This window comes from Canis aureus, chromosome 8 (genome assembly GCF_053574225.1).
Source record: "Canis aureus isolate CA01 chromosome 8, VMU_Caureus_v.1.0, whole genome shotgun sequence".
Lineage (NCBI taxonomy): Eukaryota > Metazoa > Chordata > Mammalia > Carnivora > Canidae > Canis > Canis aureus.
This window is the reverse complement of record NC_135618.1, coordinates 31,452,020-31,478,035: the sequence shown is the minus strand read 5'-3', so window position 1 is coordinate 31,478,035 and position 26,016 is coordinate 31,452,020. Positions and strand designations below refer to the sequence as shown.

The 26,016-nt window shown below is 37.2% G+C and overlaps 1 protein-coding gene across 50 annotated transcripts in view; it reads right to left on the bottom strand.

Annotated features, from left to right (window-relative positions):
- LOC144318572 (uncharacterized) overlaps positions 1–26,016 on the bottom strand; it is a 63,398-nt gene that overhangs the window by 33,627 nt on the left and 3,755 nt on the right. For 8 of the 50 annotated variants that reach the window (XR_013384576.1, XR_013384572.1, XR_013384574.1 and 5 more), the window contains exons 2-5: positions 22,575–22,664; positions 20,510–20,737; positions 15,914–16,007; positions 14,833–14,929 (exon numbers count right to left, since the gene is read on the bottom strand). Coding sequence is in view for 6 of the 50 variants with exons in the window: in XM_077905657.1 (XP_077761783.1) it covers positions 2,954–2,986; positions 15,965–16,007; positions 20,590–20,715 (202 nt within the window). In the remaining 44 variants the exon portion in view is untranslated. Of the gene's footprint in view, positions 1–1,832; positions 2,015–2,953; positions 2,987–13,565; positions 13,693–14,832; positions 14,930–15,903; positions 16,008–20,509; positions 20,738–22,574; positions 22,665–26,016 lie in introns of those variants that run through there. The other 42 variants (XM_077905657.1, XM_077905656.1, XM_077905655.1 and 39 more) reach the window with 28 other exon arrangements.

Genomic DNA, 26,016 nt, shown 5'->3' with positions numbered 1-26,016 from the left:
TGTGTATGTGTACAGTGGAATATTATTCAGCTTTAAAAATGAAGGAAATTCTGCAATATATTACAACATGGATTAACTTGAGGACATAATGCTAAGGGAAATAACTACATATAGGCAAATACTATATGGTTCCACTGTGTGAGGCACTTAAGAGTAGTCAAAATTATTATTATTTTTTTAGAGTAGTCAAAATTAAAGACAGAAAATATAATGGTTGGTGACAGCGCTGTGAAGAGGAAAATGAGTAGTTATTGTTTAATGGTATAGAGTTTCAGTTTTATTTTTTTGAGTTTCAGTTTTATAAGATAAAAACATTATGGAAAGAGATGGTGGTGATGGTAGCACAACACTGTGAACGCATTTAATACCATTAAACTGTACACTTAAAAATGGTAGAGATGGCATATTTTATGTTATGTGCATTTCACAACAAAAAGAGTTGGATAAAAATGAATAAATATCTTCTACGCAAAGCAACATGAATACATCACACAAATGGGGCACTTGGGTGGCTTGGTGGTTGAACATCTGCCTTTGACTCAGGGTGTGATCCTGGGTCCTGGGATCAAGTCTCGCATCTGGCTCCCTTTGGGAGCCTGCTTCTCTGTTTATGTTTAACTCTCTGTGTGTCTCTCATGAATAAATAAAAAAAAAATCCTTTAAAAAAAATAAATCCCTCAAACATACTGCTTAGTAAATGAAGCAAGACAACAACACAGTTTAAGTTTCAAATTATATAATGATCAAATTAGACCTTGTAAACTCTTAATGTTTAAAAATTGTGCTAGATTTAAAGCAATAAAGAAATGTAAGGAAACAAGTATAAAAATTGTGATTGTGATCACTTCTTGGGGAAAAAGAGAATAGGAAGTAGCATGAGATGAACTTCATGGATGCCATCAATGTTACTTTTATTTTATTTTTTTTACCTGATTGGTACTTACATTGGTGATTGCTTTATAATTTATTGCTCAGCTGTATGGATATTTCAGTTTTGTTCAGTTTTCTGTATATGTGTTTGTCCTGGGTGGTCTCTTGGAAGTTCATCATCACTTTACTGTCTTCCAAAATTTGTCAATGAGAAGCAATCTCACAAAATTTATATATAAGGAGAGAAGAGGTGGCCATGGCAGGTACAGATATGAAATTCACAGTTGGCTTTCTGGATAACTGTTCCCTTTTGTGGCCCAAACCACAAAATTTGTGAAGACTTCCCAAAGATCCTTATAAATTGCAGCAACTTTCTAGAGAGTTATTAAGAACCATCTGTCTTCATACTGCTGGCTGAAATTGTTGGTAATGACTCCTCTGACCTTTGCTATTTTTGGAATATATAGAGGCTTCTGCATTCTTGAAGAAACCTTGACTGAACTCTATCTGTGTCATCTAGATCTATATATATATATGGGTTATATATATTTCATATTAAGTATCTTGAAATATTTGTAGCATGTTGCCTTTTTGAAAATCTTGAAAATTACCGAGATAGTGAAAAGGAAGAACAATTCATAGCCATATGATCTACTATATGGGCCTTCTTGTTATATTTTAATTATTTTTATGTATGTATAAATGTATATATCTTAACTGGAGAAACGGAATTCAAAATTCACTGATAATTATTACATTTATATCTTTAAAATACAGGGATAGCATGCGTACCGTGACCATGAAAATGTTACAGATTCCTGAGATGCTTCTTCCAGAGAAGATGTTTAATAGTGTAACACAAAAGGCATCATTGCATTCATGTTTCTTGCAAGGGGAAATCCATTTTAAATGAAGAAGTAATTCAGAATGATGTATAGGATAGAAAGTAATCACTCCACTGATTCATTATCAGGAAAACTTTATGGGAGAACACAGAAGCAGCAAGGTAACAGGCAGAGGCAGCTAATGAGAGCACAGAGAAGCTCAGAGACAGAGGAAATATCATGGGTATGGGTATGTCATTCTCACTGAAAAAGCACAGGGGTGGACATTCTCATCACTTCATTTGAAGCAGGGAAAATCTCTGGAGCAGAGTTAAAGAAAATTATACAAATAAATTAACAATGACTATATTTTAAAAGTTTGACCTTTATTTCAGAATAGGAGAATGTGTCTAAAGTGAACTAACAAAAAGGATATGGCATGCAAAATGAACCATTTTAATTTATTTCAAAAATGCAGAAAAAAACTAGAAACAAGTTTAACTGCACAAACTAGAAACAAGTTTAACTGCACAAGAAAACAAAAGTAGAAAAAGAAAATAAACTTATTTTGGCACAATGTTGAGAATAAATTAGAAAACATAAAACATAAGAAATCTATATATGATATTAATATTAATATTAATATAGTCTTAAGCTTAAGATGTAGGAAAAATAGTACATAATTCTCATATGTATGCAATAAATCTCAAGTCTTTCTCTGCTTTCTATAGGAAAAAAACATTCTATATGAAAAGAACATTCATTATATTGCTACAGATCTCTGGGTCCCTAATGAATGCAGATGAGATTCTAGTACCCAGAATATCCACTGGATATAGACCAAAGGTTTTAAATATTCTCTCAAAGTTTGGGATGTGACTGAAAAGTCATCATGTTACATTTTGAACACCAGAGGTGTATTTTATAGGACTTTCCAAAGTATGTGTCATCAGAGTAGGTACTAAAAGGCTCAGCTTACAAAAAAAAAAAAAATTATATAATTGTGTAAAATTTCTACTGCTATAATTATTTATACTTAATGCTGCATATTCATAGAAGAATCTATTTGAAAAGCAACTGTATTATTTTGAAAGAACAAACTGTAAGCCATTAATACACATTAACACATTTTTCCAGACTATTTTTTTAGATTAATGAACTTTACTTTAGAAACTCTAAAAGACCTGTGGAAATAGATGCCAGATGGGTATGTATTTATGGGAGAGATTACAAAAAAGGCAAACTTATGTGTCACCTACCAGACAGAGCAGTGCCTGGAAAGTCTTGAATAGCTATGGAGCAGAATGGTAAAACATGTGTCAAGGAAGAGATGAATTGAAAAAAAGGTAAAAGGAAAGAAGAAACAAACACTAATTTACTGATTTTTTCCCAGGACCGATTCTATCTAATTTATCAATGTTTTGGGGTACCTCATTCCCTGAGTATTAGTTTAGGGAATTATGTGAAATCTGGAAAAAAAAGTCACCAACCAAATCATAGAAACAAAGATCAGATTTGTGGTTGCCAGGTGGTGAGTGAGGGGCTTTGGGGAACTGGTTGAAAGTGGAGAAAAGGTACAAACTTCTAGTTATAAGATAAATTAGTTCTGGGCATGTAATGTACAACACAATTACTATAGTTAACAATACTGTGTTGCATATTTGAAAGTTAGCTAAGATAGTAGATCTTGAGGTTCTCATCACAAGAAAAAAATTGTTAACCATATTAGGTAAATGGATGCTAACTAAACTTATTAGAGTCATCATTTAACAATATATAACTATATCAAATTATGTTGTGCACCTTAAATTTACACAATGTTCTATGTCAGTTATATTTCAATAAAACTAAGAAAAGGAATAAATGAAACAGAAATGATTTTTTTTAACACTTAACTCTCAATTCGTTTTGATGACCTTTCTACACCTGTTATATATTGTCACTTCCAAAAACTTAAAGTAGTTTGAAACTTTTACTTTAAAAAACAAAGGTAGGGATGCCTGGGTGGCTCAGGGGTTGAGCATCTGCCTTTGGCCCAGGGCGTGGTCCTGGAGTTCTGGGATCCAGTCCCAGGTCGGGCTCCCTGCATGGAGCCTGCTTCTCCCTCTGCCTGTGTCTCTGCCTCTCTGTGTGTGTGTCTCCCATGAATAAATAAAATCTTTTAAAAAATAAATGAAAAATAAACAACAAAGGTATATAGTGGTCCTATGAAAACCCATTAGAAAGATCATGTACTGGACTTTTTTAAAAGTTATTTCTATTGTGAGACCGTGTAGCTTAAACAGATTCACTTTGGAAGTTTGCACTACACTACTAGTGGCAAGGGCTGTTATTGCAAAACAATTGAATTGAAGCACCAGAAATCAAATTTTTTACTCAGTGTTTGGTATGCCATACAAGTACACGGGGCAAGGTTATACAGGTGTCCTTTCTGACTTCTGAAAACTATTTCAAAAGTTGTTTCTCTCTTTTTGGTATGTTAAAGCTTGAGAATTTGCTGTCCTAGTGCTTTTGACACCAAACTAAGCCAAATTTACAAGGAAGTGAACACATCTTTCATCATCGGTTTAGGTCCCCTTAAAATTGAATCTACTGGGTATTTGCTATAAATAGTTGAAAATATAGTTGAAAATAGTATCCCCTTTTACTCATTTTAGACTTCCCAATTATAATTAGCTAATAAAGACATGTTTGTAAGATTTTAAAATAATGATTAGAAAACCAAAAAAATCTGAGAGCTAGCACTATTTAATAAAGGAAAGTCCACAATGGGAGTTGAAATAAAAATTCAACTCAGGAAAGATAATATTTGATCTCAGCAGATATTTTCAATTTTATAAAATGAATTAATCAAGTTGATGTCCTTTTTAATGTTCCAGGACTAAATTTTCTGTTTTATTATAATCCTGAGAATATGAGTCTTAGTGCTTACATTAATAGAAAACTACATTTATTTATTTATTAAAGAGTTTATTTATTCATGAGAGAGGCAGAGACATATGCAAAGGGAGAAGCAGGCTTCCCGTGGGGAACCCAATACGGGACTCAATCCCAGGACCCCAGGATCACCCCCTGAGCTAAGGGCAGAAGCTCAACCGCTGAACCACCCAGACATCCCAAGAAAAAATACGACTAATAAAAAATGTATATATTGCTATGTGATACATATGACAACACTTAAAAAATAAAAAGAAAATTATCAAATAATAAAATTGTACATGAAAAATATATATACATAAAAAAATCTCAAAATATTTGAGGTAAAAATGATGGAAAGACATAATAAGAAAAAGATGTTTACATTTTGAATGTCAGAAACAAATAATTTTTTAAATTTCTATTTTAATAGCACAGGCATTTGCTTGAAAGCCTTATAACTTGTACTTAAACATTCTAATCTCATTTAATTTTTATCATAAAGCCCCTTGAATTATAACCCAAACTAGTATCTCTATTTTGTTCAGTCTCCCTTCTTAAACTTTGCACTTGAGAAAACAACAAAAAAATAATAACAGAACCCAGTGGTATATACTTATGGGAAAAACTTGAGTTTTTCTTTCTTTTGAAATGTATTTTTCACAAGTTTTACAAAGCTTGTGAAGTGGCTGTCATTTGAACTGTGTTTCTTTATCCTTTGGTATTGGTGCCTGGAGAAAGAGCTTCAAAAAAATGATAAAAAAAATAAAAGATTCTCCCAAAGATTTGATATCTTTAAATACTCCCAGTTCTCTTAAGGCTACAAATTATAGTTCCAATATGCAGTCACTGTCTTCTACTCTCATAAATGTCCTCAGTATTGAGATACTGAATGTAAATGCAAAGTTTCCAATTGTGTTCTTAATTTTTTTTTCATAGTTTGTATGTACTATCCCATCTTTTTGCTGAGTTATGTAGCAGCTACCAACATTTTAGGGTTTATAACTACTTAACAAAGTTATATTTTTTTAATGAAAAGAGACATGTTCCATCATCAATAGTGCTTATAAAGAACTTTAAGTGAGGGAATAATGGTTAATATATTGAAATGTTTTGTTTCTCTTCACCCTCAAATTGATAAATTTATCTTAGCTAATAGATTACTTGAGAAATAAACATTTTAAACATATTACACAAATATTTAAACCACATCCAGTACCTTTCGCATACAAGTAAGTAAAGACTGGATGCAGAAACCATTGATAATGAAAGCAATGGTATTTAAATGCAACAACATCACTGAGGGATTGGCATTAGCAGTGATGGTCTAGAGGCAAGGAGGAGTCAAAGGTCTCATGCAAACAGTTGCAAGGATTGCTTTGTTTTAAGATTTATTTGTTTGAGAGAGAGAAAGGGAGAGAGAGCACACGCCTAAATGAGAGGCAGGGAGAAGGACAGAGAATCTGAAGCCGACTCCCCACTGAGCATGGAGCCTGAAGCAGGGCTCATCTCATGACTCTGAGATCAGGGTCTGAGCTGAAACCAAGAGTCAGAGGCCAAACCCTGTGAGCCACCCAGGTGCCCCACAGTGACGGTTTTCTGACTCTGCGTAACAATCCCTTTCTCTTTGGGGTTTGCTGTTGGTGGCGCTTGTAATTTATTTATTAACTTTGATGAACTAATTTAGTGAAGTTTATTTTCCCCACAGTGTAAAACCAATCGTCAAAGAGGAGTCTTGTGTACATACACGCTAATCATGAATATGACAGTGGTTTTAGCACAGCTTTGTCTCTTTCCTTGATCTCCCGGTTATGTCGTCTGTTTCTGTTGGGATCAGATCCAACTGCTAACCTCCACTAATTTCCAGCTGAGCACCCTATTGGTTTTTACATAATTATTGGACTTGAGTTAAAATTAAGTCCCTTTATATGCATATTTTGAGATCAGTTTTTGTTCTGACCACAGGCAGCTTCTTTTTAGCTCTTTCCCTAGTTCTCTTTGGTAAAGTAGGTGGCTTGTGATTAATTTGTTGCTGTCAAGGAAATACAGCTTTATCTTAATGGCTTATCATCAAAATCTCCCCTTTGTTTTTTCTTTCTCTATAGCATCCCGAGGCTCGTACTTTCCCAAACTATATCCCAAATAAAGACAGTTCCCTTGAGGAGAGCTTTGGTGTTCTCTGTTCTTACAGCTTTGCCTCTCTCCCTGAGCAAAACTCTCGGAGGTTCTGTTCTGTAGCTGGGTTACGGGCAGGGGCCCACTTCTTGGGAAATGACTGTTTTGCTTTAAGCAGGGTGTTAAACGTAGGTAGCTAACCCTGGTCTTTTCCACCTGCTTCTGTCAGGACGGAACCTCTACAATATGAGTGAGCTAGTGGGGGCGGGGGGTGGGAGGTGGGGGGGAAACAGGCCCAAGTATTTGCCCCTGCCACTTTGTAGTAAGGCCACTCACCCTTCAAATTGGGGTGGATGGAAGAAAGAGGTCCCTGATTTATTGGTCACACTTGACTGAAGTGTAGCCTCTGCAATTTTACCCTCCTGCAGTTAGCCAAAGGCAGGGAAGGATGAAATACGCTGGCAGCCTGACTCTCCCAGAGATACCACAGCCCTTAACCAGGAGCCATGGGAAGACATGGGCCCCAAATGCTATGAGGCCTAGTAGATTTTTTTAAAAAACAGTTTCTTTATTTTCTGTCTGTTCTTAAGATAACTTGCAGAAACTTTAGATTGCGTCTTATTTTATAATATTTAGTTGTTACGGTTATTCTGCTGAGATGAGGGCCGTAGAGCTCCTCATATAGCTGTCCTGGAAGAGAGTTCCCTCCAGAGTAAGTTTTAGCAGAGGACACTAATTACTTGTAGTTCTGAAAAATACCACAAAGTCTAAAAGAAATGCTCAAAATATAGCTCAAATTAGTATGTTTTTGACATGGTACATTTAGAAGGCATGTTATAAACATACATGATTGCACTTATTGAGAAAAAATGGAACATAATCCCTCAATTCATCATGGAAGCATTTCTATTGTTTCAAATTTATTTCTGAAATGAACTATTTGCACCAAAATCTTGATCTTTCTTAGTAGGGGTTCTGAAAATATCGATGTTAATGTTTTAAAAAAATCTGTAGGCATTATGACCGTAGTCATATATAAATGGTCATCTATAACATTCTTGTTATTTTCCATATGTTGATTTTTGACCTAGTTTATCAGGTAACTTCTCTAGAACTGTATCACCTTGAAGGAGTTTGACATGCCATCATCAAATATGCCACTTTGATGTATTGATAATTCTGAGTGGAAGTCTCCTGATTAACAGTAGATGCAGGGAGACACTTTCTCTGACCTCCTGCGATCTGCCTGAAAAACAGATCCTCCAAAATGAACTCAATTGTCTTAAATCCCATCCCCAGGAATCTCATCAACATGAGAAGACGGAGTTTTATCTCAGGAGGGGAGACTAGAAGCCCACACAGCACCCAGACAAGCTGTCACAAACTACCACGCCCAAAGCTCCAGATCTCAGAGGAACAGAAATCTTTTGGCCTCAGGAGTGCCCCCTCACTCCCCCCAGGTGGACCTGTCTGCCTAGGAGCTGCCCCCTGTTTATTGTTCAAAGCCTCCCACCCTGCGGGGTTGGGGAGCAGCCTACAGAGGAGTCTGAACCACAGGCCCCAGCCTGACCCCAGAGCTGCCCTGCGCAGCCTCTATCCTGGGAAGCTGCTTTTTTATTTAATGCTGTGGGTGCGTGTGACAGCAGGGGTAGGTGGCTCCCTGACCTCGGCCTCCTTTCCCCTCCCCGCAAAGGGGGGCCCCAAGCCGGCCTGGCCTGGCCCTGCACACGCCCTCGGGACCTGCAGGGCCCTGACCCGGGGGGCCCCGAGACCAGGAGGTGAGACTCCCCCCAAGGAGGCGGCCTCGGGACCAGCACTGAGGCCGGCCTGCCCCCCTCTGGGAGAGGTCGCCCCCAGCCTGAGTAGCAGCCTCTGAGGGTGAAGGCCTGCCTTAGTAAAGGCCCATTCATTTTACCTAAAAGCCATTTACTCTTTCTTAAGTTGCCTCTCTGGCCCCTCCTCTTCCCTTATTAAGATGATGTATAAGCTCCCAAATCTCACCTTTATTTTGGATATTCACAAGTTTTTCCTGGATGCCTTCATGCATGTAATCCTAAAATTTAATGAATTTGTATATGTTTTCTCCTAATTTGCTTTTTGCTTATTTCATAGACCCAGTAATTGAACTGAAGGATACCAGAATACCACATACCCCAATATATGTGATTTTTTTTTTTTTTTTTTTTTTTTTTTTTGAGTCAGGGAGAGGGGCAGAAGGAGACAGAATCTTAAGCAGAGGCCAGCAGAGCGGAGCCGATGCCACCTCCAACTCAGGACAGAGATCATGACCTGAGCCCCACAACGAGTGTCAGTAGCTTAACCAATTTAGCCACCACCCAGCACCCCTAAAATATGTGATTTTGAGGGAAGGATTATTTGCACTGAAGGTAATTGAGAAGATGTAAGAAAAGCCCTCTGCCATCCCCTTTTCAAAGATGTCCCTCTTCTCATCTTGCCTAGGAAGAACTGAAGTTAACCACCACATGGAGCGCCTGGGTGGCTCAGGGGTTGAGCATCTGCCTTCAGCACACGGCATGGTCCCAGGTTCCTGGGACTGACTCCCACATCGGGCTCCCTGCATGAAGCCTGCTTTTTCCTCTGCCTAGGTCTCTGGCTCTCTCTGTGTCTCTCATTAATAAATAAATAAAACTTAAAAAAAAAGTTAATCATGACTTAAGTTAGAGACTATGAACTTGGAGAAGGTACCAAAGGAATCTACGTAACAGACTTTACTTGACTTTACTAGTACTTGACTTTACTAATTGGCTTCTATCTCATTCCTTGGAGGCCTAAAATGGCTTTCCTGCATCTTGTCATTTCTCCACAAATGTATTATTCTTTGTTGAAGATGCTATATAAGCTGGAATTCTAAGCCACCTCTGAGTTACTCACTTTTCCCTGGGTGTCTCCGACATATACTTGAGGTATACATGCTGATGAACTTCTGTTCATGTTCCTCTTGCTAACCTTTTATTAAAGGAGTCTCAGCCAAAACCTCAGAAGAATAAAGGGAAATTATTTCCCCTTCCCTACAGAAGCTAGGAAGGTAGAGGAAGTCTTTCCTCCCCCTACATCCTCTGGGTATGGAGATTAAAGCTAAGGTTAAACCACAGCTCTTCTTTTTAGATGCACAAGCACCTAACAATCAACTCGGGATTTTCTTAAACACTGAGTATAAGAAAGATGGGAAGAGTAGACCCTATGAAGGAAACCCAAACCCAAACCAAAAGATACACTGGAAGAAGGAAATAGGAAAATCTAGCCCTCCCCTCCCTCAACACACACAAAAGGCATAAACACACACATGCATGCAGGCACATGTGTACAGAGACAAGTATGCATTAAAAGAAGCAAAACTATTTGCAGCGTATAGCATGACGTACCTCCGGAAAACATCATATTGATACAGGAGAGCCTGGTTCTTGTCTCAAGAGTCAAAGAGTGAGCAACATGATAAATTTATTAAGCACAGAGAGCACTCAAAAGTGAGAGGGATCCCTACAGGGTTGCCACTAAGGGCTTTTTATGGTCTGTCTTTTATAGGGAACTGAGCAGGGAACTTGGAGAATTTGTCAATGTCAGGGTGGATTTGTAAGATTCATGTTTCTGGTTACAGCAAACATGGTGGACTTGCCACAACAAGGAGTTCCCTTCTCTCTGGTTAACATCTCCTGCACTATATCCCTCTGTATCCAGAGTTTCTGTGAACCTAGTAGCCATTAAAGGGGGATAGTCCCGAACCTTTTGGAGCTAGGGAGTCAGGTTTATTTTCTGCTTTTACTGTCTTATCTCTGTTTCCTTGGGCTGGGCAGGAGCCTGACTCTGGGGCCTTTCCCTTATCTTTCCCTGCCTAGCCCTGTCTGCCCCTAACTCATTCTTACATCAATATAATAAGTATTAGTCAATTCAAGAAAACATATGATTTTAGATTTTTATTTGCCTGCTCACAAGCAATAAACATTTCATTTCTTTCTCAGATCCTTTATTCACAACTTCTTAAATACAAAATCTTACTGCAGGAGGAGAGTACCGGTCAATAGCTGGAAATGTAATATGTAAAAACGCCAGTAATATTAGGGTTCTGATTAAGTTAATTGCCTAACTGAAGAATAATAGAAAAATACATTGTAATCATTTCTGGTATTCAAACAATAGCACCAAAAACATTTTGCTGGGAAGCCCGGGTGTCTCAGCAGTTTAGTGCCACTTTCGGCCCAGGGCGTGATCCTGCAGATCCAGGATCGTGTCCCACGTCAGGCTCCCTGCAGGGAGCCTGCTTCTCCCTCTGGCTGGGTCTCTGCCTCTCTCTCTCTCTCTCTCTCTCTCTCTCTGTGTGTGTCGCTCATGAATAAATAAAACCTTAAAAAAAACCCAAAAAACAAAACAAAAACATTTTGCTAAAGTATTAGTAAATTATCCTAATGTGCTCATTTTCCAGGGCTGCCGTAACAGAGCACCGCAGAGGGGGTAGCACACACAATTTATTGCCTGGGCGCCCTGGAGGACAGATGTCTGAAGTCAAAGTGCCAGCAGTTGGTTACTTCTCAATGCTGTGCGGCAGAATTTTTTCCCTGCCTTTCTCTTAGCTCTGGGGTTTGCTGGCAATTCGTGTCACTCCTTGACATGTAGATACATCGCCCAATCTCTGCCTTCATCGTCACCTGGTGTTCTCCCTGTGTGCTTCTATTTTTGTTTTCAAGCTTTCCTCGTTTTACAAGGACACACATATTCGATTAGGGCTTGCCCTTGTGACATCATCCTAACTTGGTCATCTGCCAAGACCTTATTTCAAATAAAGGTCACATTCACAGATACTGGCGGGCTGGAACATTCAGTGTCTTTAGAGGGACACAATGTAACTCATAGCGTGTAGGGACTTCAGCATCATTAACAAAGGTGAATTTGTCTGAAGTATAAGAAAATAAAAAGGAAAAGAAACACAAATATACTAGTTGGATTTAGGGGGCTTGTGTGCCCCAATGACTCAAATTTCTTTATAAATATTTGTTACTAATTTATCTGTGATGCAAAAGCTGTATTTTATCAGTTCTAAGATGCACTTTTTTCCACATTTTAAGAGGTCTTAAATCATAATGTACATTAATAACTTGTGAACATGCAGGCACCTGAGCAGCACAGTCGGTTATGCATCTGACTCTTGGTTTGTGCTTAGGTTCTAATCCCCAGGTCCTGAGATGAAGCCCCATGACCGTCTCACACTCGGTGCAGAGTCTGCTTGAGATTCTCAATCCCTCTCCCTCTGTCCGTCCCATTCATTCTCTCTCTAGAATACGTATTCATAAAAAACTTTATTAATATGTATAATTATAATTGAAAACATTTTTCCTTTTTTAGTGACACTAAAAATCTCTTAAAGTAGATAATGTTGCAGATCCATGATACATAACAAAGTGTTTTCTCTCATACCATAAGCTGAACCTTGTCACCATAATGTATAACTGTACTTATTCAGGTCAGATCTGTATTCTTTCCTGCCCTGCTTATTTTGATGACCTTTAACACTCTTAGGGACGAGACATACTCTTTCAACAGAGAATATGAAATTAGAAATCTCTATGTGTGTGTCACATAATAATCTGATAGAAAACAACCTTCTATCAATCAGGTGCATGGTCATTGATCATAACCAAAACCTCTAAATGCCTTATTTATACCTGTTCTCTTTTGGTCCTAAATCCCCAATTACCTTTTAAATTCTAACGTTATTAAACTTGATTAAACTTCACAATGTTTAATCCCTTGGTGAACTGGTAGCACCAGAATCATAGCCACAAATCAGCTTTATGTAAATTCTTCCTAAACAAGTTTGTGGATTGATTATTTTGAGGAATTGTATTCATCCCTTGAATTATGTGCGCCATGAAAGCTGTATAAAATGCAAAAATATAGTCATTGTTTCTGGCCATGTTTATGTAATTCTGTGCATTACAAACACATTTTTCCCATTTTTTCTTCGCAAAAAATTTTTTAAAGATTTATTTATTTATTCATGATAGATACAGAGAGCAAAGCAGAGACGGAGGCAGAGAGAGAAGCAGGCTCCCTCCAGGAGAGCTCAATGTGGGACTCGATTCCAGGATTCCGGGATCACGCCCTAAGTCAAAGGCAGAAGCTCAACCACTGAGCCACCCAGGCATCTCTCTCCTCAAAAATACTTAATTTGACTTATGGTATTTCAAAAGACTGCATTTTCTTTAGATAGGTAACCTGTATCATGTTAACCACAAGTTGCCCACCTGCCCTGTTTCAGTTTCAAATAATACTGGAATAATATTGGTGAGTATTGTTTTCACAAGCACAATTGCTTTGAGAGGAAAGCTTACAATTTTCACTATATTCATCAGCATTAACGTTCATTTACAAACACATACATATGCTTATTTTTCCTTGTTCTGGTAGATTAACATCCTAAAAGGACTGATTTGTGAAAAGGTTGGGTCATGTTTTGTCAATACATTTCTCTTGGGAACATTTTGTTCTTAGTTAAGTGAAGAACAATGAGGGCAAGGGCACTGTATTTTTTTTCTTTATCTATGTTTATTTGTGGAGCGTTTCACTATGGTTGACTAATGTTCTGTTGTAGTCTCATTTTTATTTAGGGCTGAAATTTTAATTACTCCTTTGAGTTTTAACCAGTTGTCTTTTGGCAACTCAACACACTTTGTTTCTTTGACACTAACTCATGTCCTGATAGTCTTCTTACTAATTAATCCACTTGCACAGCTTTAAATAATTAACTTACTACTAATGTGTGGTTCTATTTATAAAATATTTTTGGAGTGTCTTTTTTAAAATTTTGTATATAGAAATTTTTTAGAAGATTTATTTATTTATTTATTTTTAGAGAGAGAGAGAGCACAGAGGGGCAAGAAAGAGAAGTGGACTCCCCACTGAGTGGCGGGTTTGATGTGGCTCGGTCCCAGGATTCAGGATATCGTGACCTGAGCTGAAATAAAGCATCAGAGTCTTAACCAGCTGAGTCACTCAAGTGCCCCCAGTTTTGGAGTAGTTTACAGTTTGTCTTTTTATTGTTATTGTGACCATTTGCTTTTAAACTTTGCTGAATACAGTTCAAATGTATCATGCTTCATCATCATGATTGAATTAAATATTATTTCATATAGTGCTCTATTGTTATACTTTGTTTATATGCTTTCCCTTTATACTAGTTATTGGTATAGATTAACTCATAACATCTCACATAAGGAAGTACTTTTAGAGCACTGTACAAACAATATTATTGTTATCAATAGCAGTCAATTTCAGAAATATTATTATTGCAACCCTTAAGGTAAATAACCTGAGAATTATAGCTTGTAATAAAGACTTTTTGGTTTGCTAGAAGGTGCATAAGTACAAGAAGCTAAGTGTTAGCCTGTGGTCAAAAAGTTGCTAAAGATTATTGATATGACTCATTCTCTAAGAAAAATAGAAGCTGTTTCGTCACTTCAGTGTGAAATGGTACAATAGCTGACATACCATCCTGTTGTTCACTGTGTCCTCCTCAAAAAGAACATATGATTCTTATAAAAGACATAATTAGTTAAGTTGTTCTCCAACCTGGGAGTAAATGAGTCAGTGAAAAGTAAGCTGCATATCTGCTATTAATAACTTTACCAGACATGCAACAGTCAAAAACACTGTGGTTCTGATTCACAGTAGAAGAGACACACACATCCAGACACATACCCAGATCTAAGACCTCTCCTGCAGACAGACAGCCACATAGTTTGCTTATTGAGATACTGCTTTTTGATACCAAGCTGTACCTAGAGGCTTTCCTTGAAATAACCTATAAATAAACTAAAAATGGGTATAGTCATGCTATAGTCCAAGACATGGAAGTGCATACTGAGGAAGAACATCTGAAACATGATTATATCCTAAGAGGTGATAGGGCTGGGAAGAAAGGCAAACTGACAACGTATATCATTTTTCTTCTCCATTTTTGCCATAAGACCCAACTAATAAATTAATAGTCTTCTTATTCTTTTTTTTTCTCTTCAAGTGCATATTAAACTTGAAGTTACAATTATTCAGAAAAACAGAGTAGCTGGGGATATATCATATATATATATATACATACATGCTTATGTAATTGTGGGGGTTGAGGATTCAGGATTGGTAAGTCCACAATCTGCTGGGCAAGCTGGAAATTCTTGGCCAAGAGCTAATTTTGCAGTCTTGAGGAAGAAGAAATTATTCTTTAAATTAGGGCTTATTTTTAAAAATTCTAAGTTTAATTCAAACATCTATCAATTCCTTCCAGGGTACCCGGATGGGTTCAGTGGGAGAAGCTTATGACACATCATCTCAGGTTGTGAGTTTGAGGCCCATTTTGAGTGTAGAGATTATTTAAATAAGTAAAATTAAAAAAAAAAAAAAAAAAAAAAAAAAAAAACAAGAATAAAAAATCATCCAAAGGGATATTCAGGACCCAGGGCTGGGTCAGGGTGTTACTAGATTATGAATGTGGTACAGTTAACTTTATTAATGTTGCCAAAATTTCCATCATTTGTAGTTTTCTCACATATTCCTTCTCTTTCGCTTTCATATCTCTCATTTGCCATGAGCCGAAATGGTCAGGAAGGGTCACAGATCTGACCAAGGATTTAAGAATTCTAATAGCTGAAGATTTTCCCACCCTGATCACTTCTTCAGTGAGGAAAATCAGTTCTAGTTCTTCCCCAGGAAAAGCCCTATTTTGTTCAAAGGCCTTTCAACTGATTAGATGAGGCCCACTAGGTTTATCAAATATAAATCTACTTAAAGCTAACTGATTGTAGATGTCATTCACATCCACAGAATACCTTCTCAACAACTAGATTGATGTTTAATTGAATAACCTCATACTACAAGTTAGCCAAGTTTGTGCATGAAACTATCCACTACAGTTCACCTCTTGTCGACTTGGCACTCATACACATTTTTAAAAAAGATTTTATTTATTGATTCATGAGAGACACACACAGGCAGAGGGAGAATCAGGCTCCATGCAGGAAGCCCAATGTGGGACTCGATCCTGGGACTCCAGGACCACATCCCAGGCTAAAGGCAGGCACTAAACTGCTGAGCCACCCAGGGATTCCTCATACACATATTCTTAAAAGATACTTAAACTCCAAATAAAAACAATACTAGTCATATTTCCTCCTACCATGACATACCAATCCTGTATACAACCAGAACTTGTTGATTCTTTCTTCAGAAAAGGATACAATCATTGGATGATGTTTGCTCTTCTCCTTGATAATTCTGTAACTTAAATAGTATTATATGAAGTTAAGTATTATTAATACAGTTTATTTTTTTATTAAAGATTTTATTTATTTATTTGAGAGAGAGAGAGAGAACACAAGTGGGTGGACAGAGGCAGAGGGAAAAGCAGACTCCTCACTGAGCAGAGAGCCCAATGTGGGACTTGATCTCAGAGATCATGACCCGAGATCATGCATGACCTGAGCCAAAGGCAGACACTTAACTAACTGAGCCACCCAGAATTAAAATTACAGATAACAGAATTTTCTCCATTGCTCATCACATTATAGCTGGTATTTATTTATTTATTTATTTATTTATTTATTTATTTAATTTTTATTTATTTATGATAGTCACACACAGAGAGAGAGAGAGAGAGGCAGAGACATAGGCAGAGGGAGAAGCAGGCTCCATGCACCGGGAGCCCGACGTGGGATTCGATCCCGGGTCTCCAGGATCGCGCCCTGGGCCAAAGGCAGGCACTAAACCGCTGTGCCACCCAGGGATCCCTATAGCTGGTATTTATAACTATCTAACTATCTTCTTCCATCACCCATTCCATAATCTTTTTTTTTTTTTTTAGTGTCCATATTCATTTTGTCCTCAACAGGCCCCTTAGCTGGTCGTGGCTCTTTGCCTAGTATAGGGACTTAAAACTTCATTACTGAAGAGTGTGGGCCATTAGTTGCCCTGCCTAGATTAGATTGCCATAATTTTCCATTGCCTTTCATTAGAAGACATGGTAGTACTAAGAGATGCCCTAAGTGATCTCCTATATATGGACTTACTCTTCCTTACATCAATTGGGTAGTGGCAGCTCAATTTCCTCTTGATACTCAAGGTGGATCACTAGAGACAATACTGTAACTCTCTTCTAATCCTGATTCAGAGGTATGAGAAACCCCAAGTGGCCAGGTGGCTGTCTTAATCACTAATTCAGTGGAATCATTGTGTATCTCTTGGGGGAAGTATTTCTCCTTTTGGAACTAAGACCTCTAGACAGCAGAATGAAAGGTGCTAAATTTTTGCTAGTGGATCACAAAGAATAATAGTGGGCAATACCACTCCCACTTCCACCTCTTGAGTACTGGATCACAAAATGCTGGCTATGGGACAAAGGGTACCATATATAGGATACATATTTAGAGCTTATACAGGTAGAGGATATTGCCAAAGTCTTTCAGTTGCCACATTGTTGATGGGTGTACCGATTTTAATTTCTTAGTTTTGGCAAGTCTCCCATGCCATCATAAGATGTTAACAATAGGAAGGGCCAAGTTGAAACATAAAACTAACCATCCTAAAGTATAAATTATCACCTTGGAGTATGAGGTAAGTGAACAAAGGAGACCTTTTACCCCTCATACCAGTCTCAAAATCATTCTGAAACAGAATTGTGATATTATCTAGACTCAAGTGTAGGATGTGTGGGGGAAATCCCCATTCTATTCATTAACTGTTGTGAGAACTTCAGGAAATTACTTAGTCATTCTAGCCATCAATTATCTCACCCATAAAATGGAAGTCATAATAGGTCCTACGTCATAATTTTGCTACATCGAAGAGAATTTAGAACATTGCCTGGAATAGAATAAGCACACAATAACCAACATCAATATTATATCATGGCATTAACACTGTAGGTTTCAGAAATGAAAACATAGAAAAAAACTCATGATACAGTAGAATCCAGATATACTTAGGAGTGAGGCATACCTCATATTTTTGCTTCTTTGCAACAGCATGATTTTGATGACATTGGGCAACTACTTACCCTTTTAAAAGTCCACTTCGTTGTGTCTGTAAAGCAAGGCTAACAATATTGATCTTAATGGACAATTACACATATAAAAACAAACATATTTGCATCAATGGGAATATAAATATTATTAAAATATACAATATAAATAATATTACAATATAGGATTATAGGACAAATTTGATTTAACTTACTGAAAGTAGATTCTATATCCTGTGGCATCCTTCCTTGGAAAAATTTTTATCTTAAATATATAGTCAAATCGCTAACAGTATAACTTGGTTGTTATATGCTAGTATTATTTTAAAATTTAGCTTGTCCATGAACGAAATTTTTTGAGTGAAAAAATGTCTATACACATATATGTATAAATGTATCACTGTACATTTTAGAATTGTACTCACATTATAATCAGTTAACCTTGTTAAGGAGATCCATTTTTTCTCATAAATAAGAGCTAGACATTTTTACTTTAGCTCATGGGAACATATTTAACTAGAGAAATTACTTTGAGAATATTTCTATACAATGCATATAAAGAGCTTCTTATTGAAAAAAATTAATATGGTATAAATGGGTTTATTCCTAAGTGCATACGGTGATAAAGGACAAATTTACATTAATTTTTGGAGATAGGTAAAAGGCATGTATCATTTACTTTCCACATAGTTCATTAGATGGAAATACAAATATTAATTTAAAACAGTAATACCTTTCTACGTATTACCTGAATATGCCCAAAAGAGCAATGAGATTCTTTGACCTCTTTTTTAAAAGTGTAAGTCATATTGTTACCAGGTGTGCAGCAGTGCCATCCAACTACACATATATGTTAATCTCAAACATCCAATGAATATTTATCACTGAAAATAGGCTAAGTTAAAACAGTTATGTTTTGATCATTGGTTAGACTTTTTCTTCTTATTTTTTTTAAATCAGTAGGTTTAGGAACCTGGAGAATAATGAGTCACTGGCCATGTGAGAAGATGAATCCTTTTTCTTTTTTTCTTCATCTTCTTTTTTAATGTAGAAAAATGATAGAACCATTTGACTCTCACCATCAAATGTTGTCAGATCAGTTACTTCTTGCTTGTGACCCACTCCTATGACAAAAATACTTAATGCTTTCATCTTCTCATTATATATATATGAGATATATATTTTTTCATTTCATTTCATTTTTATTATATATATATATTTCATATATATATATATATATATTTAAGATCATGAAAGGTGTTACTCTGCATAGCTAAATTTCAAGCATTTTCCAAACCCAATTATGTGATTTTATTATCATCAAATATCAAAATGTCCTCTAAGAGCATAAGGAGAAAAACTTCATTAATCATATATAATTCCCTCACTATTTGTTCACAACCTCCTCAGGAGCTTCCCAGGTATCATCTGAAAACTGCTCCTGTGTGCAGAGGACAGAGAAAAGGAAGAATGAGGGAGGACACCTCAGATCCGTAGGTGGCAGTAATGATGAACAAGAGAATTTACAGGACTTGTCTTGGATGTCTGTCTGCAAGACACATAGATTTCCACACTTACTTGTCAAATCCTAAAAGCTTATATAGAGGTATATAGAGGCCTTAAACTGGGTTCAGTTATGTATACAGTCCAGAGGGTCTCAATACCACATTTCCATGTGTCTTTGGGCACCCTCAAGGAGTAGAGAAGGGAAACAGAACACATATTCCAAGGACAGGGGAGAAGGTGAGGAGCCTCTTATTTCCTGGGTTCAGCTCACAGGTCATCTGGCAGTCATAAGCTTGGATGACTTCTTCCAACACTCTGCCCATTGTGACCAGCTCTTACAATCTCACACAGTTTCCTTTCCTTCTGCAATGTGCCCTGAGCAGTCAGCAATGGTTTTCACTAGCATGGAGGGGTCTACTTTGGCCGCTACTTGGCGAGAGGCAGATAGCCCAGCAACAAATAGACACATGCAAGAGGAAACACAGATTAGACAGTAATTAGCCAGGGGAGTGCCTGAGTGGCACAATTCATTAGCATCTGACTCTTGGTTTCAGCTCGGGTCATGATCTCAGGGTCATGAGATTGAGCCCTTGCTTAAAATTCTCTCTCTCCCTCTCCCTCTGTTCCTCCGCTCTGCCCTTTCCTGCTTTCTGGGGTGCCTGGGTAGCTCAGTTGGTTAAGTTGCTGCCTTCAGCTCAACTCTTAGGGTCCTGGTATCGAGCCCCACATCAGGCTCCATGCTCAGCAGGGTGTCTCCTTCTGTCTTTCTGCTTCTGCCACTCCCTCTGCTTGTGCTCTCTCGCTTGCACTCTCTCTCAAATAAATCAATAAAATCTCAAAAAAAGAAAATCCACCCAATATTAGCCAGATTAGTGACAAGTTTTCCCACAAAAATGGAAAACTATTGGAACTGTTCATTTACTACATCCCCTAGACTGGAAGTCAGATCACTCAGGACATTCACTTATGTCCACACGTGATGTAATAATAATGACATATTAACAGACTCATGTATGAACACACACATCCTGCCTCATAAGGATTGATTTCTTTCTGATTGGATGGGGCACAGGTGCCTCCTTGAGAAGCAGTAATAATGTCCAAGGCTGTTCTATTTTAGAAGACAGCTTTTCTAATTAAAGACTTTTCAGTGTTCAGCAAGGATAGGCTCTGTTGGCTGTCATTCAAAGCTTGTAAGGTGAATTTAATAAGACCCGCCAGGTCAATGGAGGGAACAGAAAGAGCAGCCAAATGATTATACCTGTGGGAATAGAACATGTCCACCTGGCCTTGAGTAGAGAGAGGTTGGCAGCCTTAAGAACTTGATCTAGTTGTGCATACCATACATGTTGGCCAGGGAAGGCAACACTGGAAGGTGTGAGGAGATGGGACAAGATATGCCGGTCCAAGATATGCCAACCTCCACCTTCTCCCCTCTTTAGATGGTCCACACTCCATTGTCAGCATAGTGCATTTTAACAGGTCAAACCTGCAACAGAATAATAGAATCCCAGTGAAAATTGGGTAGTTCTTCCTCAAGGAGGGGTGCGAAGTAATTCACCCATCCCAGTGAAACATCCCATTGCAAATTCCAGTAGATAATGCCTTTCTCAGGCATTTGGGGGCTTGGTGTTCTCAGCAGCATAGTATATCGATCCTTGATGAGAGTCTAAGCAACACAGTTTCCTGCAACCTCCATACCTTTATCGTGTTGGGTACTCGGTAGGGATCCCCATTTGGTATATCAGGCAATGAGCTGATATTCAGCTAAGAATTTAATTTATTAAAGCCTAGAGCAGTACTTTAGTTCGCATGGCTAAGACAATTTTATCTATTAATAATTTAATATTTTCCTTTTTACCAATCTTGGTACTTGTAGATATTAGGGAAGATGAACCCTCCATTTAAATGTCACATTCTTTTGTCTAGTCTTATGTAACATGACATTTGAAATGTGACCCTCAATCACTACCCATTTAACAAAGGTATCCATCCATATTTAGAACGCTTACTCTGAGTGAAAAGGGCCCATATAACCAATTTGCCAGTCGCTTCCTGGTTGGGAACTCCATTGAATGTCCCCAAACTCCTTTGGCATTTGCTTTGGGTATTGTTTAGAAAGCACGTGACATGCTATTACTATATTAACCACATTGCTTTTTTCAAGGGTAATCTAACATCCTTGGCAATATACCATCCCATCAGGGTACTGTGGTGGCTGCTCTTTTGTGTGTATCTGCTGTATCCTTGAAGGGGCAGTTGCTAGGGCTGGGCTGGAACAGCAGCTTCCTGATTGTCAGGGGGTGTCAATGCCTTATGAGGCAGGATGTGGGACACAGTGAGGATTGCCTCAGGCTCTTACAGGTGAACTCAAAGGTCTTTTCACTCAACCTGACCCTGCAAGGGCCCGCTCATGAATCATCTATCCCTCAGCTTCCAGTTTACAAGCTGTAGAGTTAATCCCTTTAGAGCAGCCCATCTATCAGCGTAAAGGCCAGAGATCATAAGTGATCCCTAGCCAAACCTCTCTGTGTTCATCCCATTGGCTGCTGTTTCATTCTTTCTTGAGAGGGTCCACCTAGAAGAACACTGTGCATTGGCAGGAACTGTTGTTCAATGACAGCATATCACATTTCTTCTCCCTTCCAGGACTGATACTAAAATACTAGAATCACACTCCCCTTCTGTAGTCTCTGCCTCAGTACCTGACCCATGCCTTCCACAGTCATAGACACAATTCATTCAAATGGTAGCCCTGCTTGGGGGATGTCTGGAGCTTGAATCTGTTTCTCCAGCATTTTTGGCTTCTCAAAGATGGCCAGCTATTCTTATCCCCAGTCCCACATGTGCCCTTTCTTCACCAGGTTACATTAGGGTAGAGGCACCATGCCAGGTGGGGAATAAAAATCCTCTAAGACCCCAGAATCTCTACAAAGGCTGGCATCTCCTTTGCACTTTAGTGGTGCAAAGAGCTTGCATTTATCAAACAGAGCTTCTGGGAAAACATGTGTCTTGCCTGACAGAATGACTCCTAAAATCCTATGGCAGTGCCTTGGGCCTTAAATTTCCTGTGGGTTCCCTGCCCATCTTTTTTCTCACAAGTGATCCAGCCAAGTCCTGCAGCATATGCAAGTCTTCACATGTTAACATTATATCATCAATGTAATGGATGCATTTCCTATGAGGAAGAACAGGGACAGGTCTCGGGCTACTAGCCCATGACATATTGTGAGACTCTGCAGGTAGTCTTGGGGAATCACTTGAACGGTTCATTATTGTCCCTCCCACAAGATGGCAGATTGATCTTAGTTATTAGAAACGTGTACTTGTCAAAGTCTTTTCCATCATGCTCCTTGAAGGTGAACCACTTTTGCAGAAATACTTTTAGTCAAACATCAGAGTAGAATAGTAACTATCTGCAAATGACAAAATAGTAAAAAATGGCCATCATTAAAGATATGATGAAAATTTATTGTAATGCAATTGACAAGGGAATTTGACTCTTTCTGCAACACATATTTTTAAATTATAACTGGTAACATTATACCACAACATATCAGATTTTTAGGAATTTTACAAAGATGAAATGAGCTGGAATGAGTCTAGCTCCCGGACCAACTGGTGGTCATATTTTCTCAATGATCTACGTACCCCACACTCACTAAAAAACAAAAGGATTGATAATAACAGCCTCTAACCATACAAGAATGTTTTGGAATGTGTTTGGTATATAGTTAGACATTGTGGTAGAGTGCTAATGATAGAGGAACAAATGATAATAGAACAAAGAGCTGTTACTTTTGGTAATGTTCTTGAAAGGACTTATAATAATTTACTAATATAGATAGAAACACACGTATCCAGAAAGCATACAAAATTATTGATCATGTGAAACTAATACAACAGTGTCTTAGTTCAGAGGAAACAGATAACCATGCCTACAGAAAGATGGGAAGCAGGAGGAAACAGGAAGTTATTGTTTGCATACATTGGGAAAGGGAGAAATTCACCGAGAAGCAAAATTTATAGTATATATAACTTTTTAAAGAATAGTTAGTATACCTGGGGCTTTCCATGTGAGCTAGTTTAACTTATATAAACTATCATTTATGAAACAAGAGTGGAAACTCTTCTAAGATTGATAAATCACTTACCACATTTTGTTCTTTTTAACCAAAGAATAGTGTTTAAAGTGGGAGAGAGCAAGTGCCATTGGGGAGTTTTACTGCATTCCTCAGCAGTAGGGAAAATATATAGAAATATGACTGTGCCTTCAGGGAATGGAAATATTCATATAAGTTTTTCCCAAACTTATTTCACAAAACAGAACACCAAACAAATGCTATACAAAAAAACAATTATTTTTAAAAATGTGAAACACTGCATAGTATATTTTAAATGAATCATGAGATATATGAGTATATAAAAGACTTAAGTTCTACAGTAAAGAATTCTGTTATAAATTATTTAAAAAATTATTTCCCAAGCTTATTTGACAGTGGAAGACATGATCCATATCCAGCTTTAGAAGCGAGTAAAAACAGTATTTTGTGTCATCATTAGATGTTTATCTTAGAACATATTTTGGAAGAAAAATAATATCAAAACAGTAGGGCTTCATAAATATAGTGATGACTATTTCTGGGGCCCAGGTATTAATTAAAAATAGGCATACATGAAATAAATGATAGATGATCCTTATTTCACAGGCTTTAGACTATCCTTAGATTATACTCCAATTCAATTTAAAAGAGCCACTTGAAATAATTTCAGCAATACCTAGAGCAGATATTTCTTTCCTACTCCTCAGTTTTACGGAAGAGTAATTATCAGATAGCTAATGATAATTATTATTTTATGGCATGATTGTTCTATTTTTGTGAATTTTTTTATCAACTTTATTGAGGCAAATTCACATACAAAAATGCACTGACTAGTTTTAACATATGTGTACATTAAGGGATCCACTGCTACAATCAAGTAGAGAATATCCCAAAGGTCCTTTGTATCCTAATGAAATAAATCCCATTTACAACCTAGTCCCAGTTAATCACTGACTAGGAAAAAAAAAGAAAAACAGTGAACACAGGATTTTAGATATGAAGTTCTGCCTATAAATCATATGTAACCATGGTCTGTATCTATTACAATGACAAAAATAAAGTGATGCAATTACTGGCAAAGTGTCATATACATTTCTATACAATCTTGCATAGGATATCAGTATCAGGATTTTTGAGAAGATGATTTCTTCATTATCATAGACTAAAAATTCATCTAAAAGTGGAATCTGTAACTTCGTACAATCTTCCATTTAGATTATATTTTCCTCTTTATGTCTTGGAAAGGCAAGAGCCAGGCAGAAAGAGTTTCAAGAAAAAAAAAATATCAATCACATGCTAAAACATCAGAAACTTGGCTAGGAAATTTAGAAATTTTACTCAATGGGAAAGAAAGCAGGAGTATACTAAAGTTTCTTTTATTGGGGATGAGTAGATGAAGCATTTATGCATGCTAGAGTTACCTGAGTATTAAATAACCTCTCCCTTCTCTTTTTGTTAAAAAATGTAGGCTGTTTATAGTTTTTGTTTTGTCTTGTTTTGTTTTTATTTTCCCATGTAAGGAAATTTTAAGCACAAACTGCCTCTCTATAACTTTTAGACATGTGTCCCTAAATTTCATTATCCCTTATTAGTCTGGGAGCAGGTTATTATTTATACTTTTGGCCATGACCTCTTCAGTTTCTTATGAACGTAATTTCTTTGACTTCTGATTTTTTTGGTTTTCTTATCTGTCCTTATATAAATGATTAAATATAACTGAGCAGGGCGCCGGGGTGGCTCAGTGGTTTAGCGCTTGCCTTCAGCCCAGGGCGTGATCCTGGAGACCCCGGGGTCAAGTCCTGCATCGGGCTCCCTGCATGGAGCCTGCTTCTCCCTCTGCCTGTGACTCTGCCTCTCTCTCTCTGCTTCTCATGAATAAATAAATAAATAAATCATATATATATATGTATGTATATGTGTATATATATATATATAATATATAACTGAGCAAAAAAGTTCACCTCAACATTCTCCATCAGCCAATGATAGCATAACACATATTATTCGACCACCAAATATAAACTAATTTCAAATATAATGATGGCATCAACTATTGCAAGGAGGTAGACAATCCCTCAGTTATATTAGATTTGTGTTCTCACTAATTGTATCTGGGATAAAGAATTTACTGGTAACCAGAACTCTACTGCTCTTGAGCATAAAGCAGTAATGAGGGAGTTATCTCTGTTTCCTTTCTTGAACATTATTGAGTACAGCATTGCCAAATTGGTGCAAAACGTCAATGAAAATAATGCAAAAGCAGAGTAACTTTTATAGAAAATTACTAAAATTTTTGAATTTTGAATCAAAATAAAATTTTGATTGCTTGAAATGCACCCATTAAAACTCTATGCCTAAGGATATTTAAGAAAACAATTGGAGATTCCTTAGAATATGAAAATACAGACTTCACAATTGATTAATTTGTAGTCACAAAATGCATTTTTTTCCTCAAAAGAATGAACTGTTGATATTTGCTTAGATTTATAAAATGGAAAACAATGTGTGAAAATGTATACCAAAATTTGAACATTTGCTATTAATAGGAAGTGACATTTATGGGGTGAAATAGAGATTGAAATTTTTAAGAATAAATTTTTGTTTTAGAAGTTTTATTTTAATGGGAAAGTTATAATAATAGTGCAAATATTCCCCATAAGTCCCG